This window comes from Limulus polyphemus, unplaced genomic scaffold, assembly GCF_000517525.1.
Source record: "Limulus polyphemus unplaced genomic scaffold, Limulus_polyphemus-2.1.2 Scaffold4503, whole genome shotgun sequence".
Taxonomy (NCBI): Eukaryota; Metazoa; Arthropoda; class Merostomata; order Xiphosura; family Limulidae; genus Limulus; species Limulus polyphemus.
Window position 1 is genome coordinate 8,135 of NW_013670113.1, and position 5,493 is coordinate 13,627.

General features: G+C 34.4%; 1 protein-coding gene across 3 annotated transcripts in view; it reads left to right on the forward strand.

Moving 5' to 3' along the window:
- The first annotated feature begins 530 nt into the window (after positions 1–530).
- The window catches only part of LOC111088816, a 39,010-nt gene continuing 34,047 nt past the window's right edge, over positions 531–5,493 (forward strand). The window contains exon 1 of one of the 3 annotated variants that reach the window (XM_022399871.1): positions 531–917. In XM_022399871.1, the coding sequence (XP_022255579.1) occupies positions 658–917 (260 nt within the window). In that variant the 5' untranslated portion in view covers positions 531–657. Of the gene's footprint in view, positions 918–1,922; positions 2,016–5,493 lie in introns of those variants that run through there. The other 2 variants (XM_022399872.1, XM_022399873.1) reach the window with 2 other exon arrangements.

Consider the following 5,493-nt stretch of genomic DNA (forward strand, 5'->3'; position numbering starts at 1 on the left):
TCTATAACAACAGTTCATCGTTTCTATGCCTGAAGTATGCGTTTTCTATTCATTCTCAACCTTTGATTCACTAAATATCTACACATACTCAAATAACCAGCTATATCATTAAACGTTTCGCTTCCTATTATACGATATTATGTTACGATCACGTGGTCTCTGATCTCGAATATTGTTGTAACAAAGTTCTACGAAGCAAAGTTAGGTAAACCTTACACCTTACTACCCAAGAATAACATAAAGAAAACGTTCCTACAAAGTGTAATAAACACCGTGTACAATGTATCAAGGCCTAAGTTTGATAATGTATACAGTATAAATTTCTTACATTTTTAGCAGAAAAATATTTTCACTTAAAATTGACTGATTATAGAAAAACAACAATTTTGAGTAACATTTAAAGAATTTTTACGTTTTATGTTATTTGATTTTAGCGTTAAAAAAGTATATTTTGACGTCATCTTTATTCTTCCTTTCATACGTATAATTCTATAATAATAATGACAGTGTAGTTAATACCGAATATTAAATACATATTTTACAGTTGCAATTCTATGGTATGATTGCATAAATGCTCTATAATTTAGATATATAACTATGTATAGTTATTTCCTACGTATAAAGTATTAGTATTATTCGTATATAAAAGTTATCAGAATGGAAGTTCGACCCTTGGTATCAGTTGGTGGATGTTTCCTGATTTATCTGTCAATCGGTACACTACTAACGTTTGGAAACCTAACTCCTTACTTAACTTCTTACCTGAGACAAAGAATCAAGAAGGACACAACATATGAAGAAACTAGCTGGATTTTCTATGCATTTATCTCTACATGTTCACTGTTTTACTTTGGAGGAAAACTAGGTAGTTTTATTGGACGTCGTTGGAGCATGATTATTGGTTCTTGTATTTTATGGTAAGATGTACACTTATATATGTATTTAATAATAATAACTGATAAAAACAATTCCAACAAGGCTATTAAATTCATGGATGTAAATAATTATAATATACAATGATAATAAACCTGTAAATAACCAAAGTCACAGTAATTTTATATTAACACAGAGACGTCATTTGGGATTTAATTTTTACAGAATCTTAGGTGTTATGAAGTGAACAGTAAATTGTAAGTTTTATGTACTTTAGGATCCGTGTATATATATAAATAAGCTAGGCCTACATTCGTTTCAGAGCTTATGTGGAGAAGTTTAGATAATTGAAATTAGGCCTGGAAGTGAACATGGTTGTAGTAAACATTTATTGAAGAAATACATTAATTTTATTATTACATAGATTGCAATTAGCATTATCTTAATATATAATGTAAAATATCCGTATTATAATAGAACACGTTACAACAGTGGTGGTAGCTATGGGATTATTTTGGTGAAAATTTAATTTAATATATGAAAAATATCAATATTATTTCAAACAATGGAATCAGGAAAAAGAACCAGAAAGAAAAAACTAATTCCAAAAAAAAAAAATACAGCTGATATAATATTTCAAAATACCTTTTAAACATTAATAACAATATCGAGTGATAAAGAGATAAAGAGCAACTCGTGACTCTTTTTCCTAGTGAAGCTTGAGGTAGAGTATCAATTCACTGAGAAGGTCACGAGAGTACAACCTAATTTGATGATAAATTTACATAATCTTTTCCTACTATAATAGTATCTGGTGTCAGTTTCAACATGCTTACATATTTAGTCAAAACACAAATGATTATCTATAAGGTGAGTTTAAGTGATTATGGTAATGGAGTGGTTGATACTTATGTTGGAGTATAAAACACAGCCTGGTAGCTACCATAATCACTTATGGAGTGGTTGATACTTATGTTGGAATTTCAACACAGCCTGTTAGCTACCATAATCACTTATGGAGTGGTTGATACTTATGTTGGAGAATTCAAAACAGCCTGGTAGCTACCATAATCACTTATGGAGTGATTGATACTTTGGGCTTTGCCTGTTGTTTTGGTCACCCCGTAGTTACTGCTATGGAGGTGAGTACAATTGTTTTGAAAATATCCCATTATAGAAATATACTTACGAAAGATAAAAGTCTCTCTTAAATGTTTAATTTCACCATCCAGTCATTTATAAAGTACCATTTAAGTATTTTATTTCCACAACTAAAAAACATCTTTGCACATTTGAAAAGAAAAAAACTGTCCTCGCTGAGGGGATACGCTGTGCCAGATATAATTTTGTAAGTATATATATGTATATACATCCAAAGGCCTCGTGACAGGGATAGTGTCTTCAGGGTTAGCTTTAACTCCTATCTGTATGAATAGTGTACAAACATTCTTTGAGAATCCCAGTAATCTCCAACCAGCTTCTGACGGGTAAGTTACAAGTTTCTGTAAACTTACGTGACACTTCCAGGTTTCAACTTTCTCGTTGAACTCACGTGATACACCTTGAAGTAACAAAAAAACTATTGGTTTCAACTTTCTGGTATCAAATTTTATCAATAATTTAACACGTAGCTATTTAAGTCTTCATACCTGAGGAAACTTTTTTAGTTCTTGAATCCAACTATACTTCTACAAACTTATTTGAGAGTGGTCCAGATAATATTACGATGGGAATCTAGATATAGGTGTCGCTAGTGTATACACTCGGTTGCTTTTCCTCTAAACTTCTGTATAATTCGTGTACATATATGGCATATTGGGTGTGTTTCCTGATTCCTTTGTTTCTCTTCACACCACTTCATAAAATAGAATTAAGTAGCGCTTGACTTTTAAGGGTTTTAAGGCTTATGTGAGTGGAAATTGACAATATTAATTTTCCTAATAACGATGCCACAAGACACGGAGAAGAAGAGTAAGAAGGAAACCTTCGTTGAATTGTTTGATGGCTTCAGGAGTTTTCTATGGGCGAGACACGTGCGTCTGTTGATCCACGTGGCTTAGGAATGCGTGAGGCGTGACGTCAGGTTGTCGGTGAGCTGAGCAGTGTAGAGCAGAGCAGGGAGATGCAGATTTAGTACGTCCGTTCCAGTTTAAAATATTGAAATAAGTTGTTTTAAAATTATTATCTCAACACGTTAAATTTGAACAATAGAATATAATATTAACATTAAATGAGAAGGTCCTTTTCAGCGTTGGGATCAAAGTATGTTGGAAATTTAACTGTGGGTGGGGGAAACGGGAGTACCCCGAGAAAACCCACTTTCACGGCCAGGGCGTCGAATAAAATGCCCTAACCGTGCCCGGAAAAAGAAATTCGATTACAGAAATTACATTTCACACTGGTGTGAGGCTGCACATGACGATTGTAGGCTAGAAAAGGCTAGATAGGTGAAGAGTCGACGTAGGCATCTGGAGGTTCGTGCCTTGTGTTGGATCTTGTCAATCTTCTAGGGTCAGCGTCATGATGGTCATTTGACCTGCCAGATCTGAGATGATCACTAGGTCTAACACTTGACAATTGAAAGGACGTGATACACTTTGCTTTCTAGGCTATGAACTGATTTTCACTGTATAATGTATGAACTACAATGTGTGATTTCCACTTGCTTATCGAAAATTAAGACAGTTATTATGGTGAGTGACTGATGGTTGAAAGAGCTTTGTGGCTATTTCGTTCATAGCTACAGAGTAACTTCGTTGACTGAAATATCCATAGAATGTTGGTAGGCAGCTTCTGGATTATTTACAATTAGGACAGTTGATTGGTCGAGGCAGAAATTGCTTAAATGGCCTTATGGCCCCTAATTCCTAACATAAGAAGTGGTATTAAGAGCGGATGTAGTTACTACAACTCGGACTGTCAAGAGATTGAAAAGTAAATGACTGAAAGGGTTTTGTAAGCCCTGCTGTCCAAGCCCCTAGCGGTAACGTGTTCAATTAAAGATGGTTACTAGGAGCTTCAAACTTCATGCTAAAGGGCTTTGTGGTACATACTATCTGAACAATGATGTTGTGTTTCATGGTGTGACGTAAGCTCTACACATTTGTGTTTACTGCTGTATTTACTACATAAGTTAGGACAGTCAGATGATTGAAAAATCAGTGATGGAAAGGACATTATGCCTTTACTTTCTGGAGTACCAGATGTATATTCTGATGTGGAATGTTGTATGAGTTTCGAGATAATTATCACCATAATTCAACTGAGTGGTGAGAACTCCATGGAGCTTGCTGCCCTGTAATCACGATATTTTCATCTACATACCTGCACAGTATGTAAGTTTTAGAAATAACGTGGGAGTTGTGTTTCCTTTGAGTGTATATTGAGGTACAGTAGTAAGAGCACGAATTTTAATCCTGGCCATTTAGACATTTGGTTGGAAAGTATTAAATTGTATATGCTCTCCAGTGGCACAGCGGTATGTCTGCGGACTTACAACGCTAGAATCCGGGTTTCGATACCAGTGGTGGGCAGAGCACAGATAGCCCATTGTGTAGCTTTGTGCTTAATTATAAAACAAACAAATAAACAATTAAATTGTACGAATTATTGCCGGTGATTATTTATTTTGTATTACCTGAAATATAAATGAGCTCGATGGCTCCTAGATGGCACCACCATCACTACCGAGAGAGATTTGGAAGGTAACTCGAGAATTGTCAAAGTAATTCATGCCGAGTCAGAGGAAACCTGTTATAAACTCCAAGTGTAATCTATACAGATAAATATACATGTGTGATCCTCCTTGGCAGGTGGTGGATTTTTATCGAATATATGTCTTTTCTTTATTGTATATAGTTTTGTGTACGATAACATGAGACTTCCTCTGTCATTTCCATGTATCAATGTGTGTGTAAGATACGGGCCTACAATTGTTGTTGTTGTATAATTCGTGTATGTATATGTAATTTTCTATTGGGATGAGTTGACATTAAACGTTCATGCATATGGATGGGTTTGAAAAAGAATAAATTGTATTTTGTTCGTGGTCACCATGTGTAAAGGATTTCACCTTCATTACTTTTTAATTATATACGTCATTTAATTAACATGTAGTGTAGCTGAAAAATAGTGAAACATGTAATTATCTCAACAACAAATTTGGTGCCTCATATGGTATATTTTGTATTTTTAAACGTATTTGCAGCATTTTGTAACAGCGGTACATGTATAGATATTAATACACACAAACACTCTACAGAAGTGAAGCAAGTACATCATAGATAGAGAGGTATACTACATGTGTGTATAAGTTTGTTTCTTTGTTTGTAGTTGAGCACAAAGCTACACAATGGGCTATCTGGGCTCTGTCCAACACGGGTATCGAAACCCGGTTTCTAGCGGTGTAAGTCGTAGACATACCCCCTGGGGGGAGGCTATGTATAAGATAAGAAATTATAATAATACATGAAATGTTTAATAAAGAGACAAAACGACTATCTAGTAAAAAATTATAAATTTTCTCAACATTTTACATTATAGTGTTATCAAGAGGTGGACACCGTAAGTCCACTTTTAACATCATCAACAACAACAATATATATATATATATATATATTG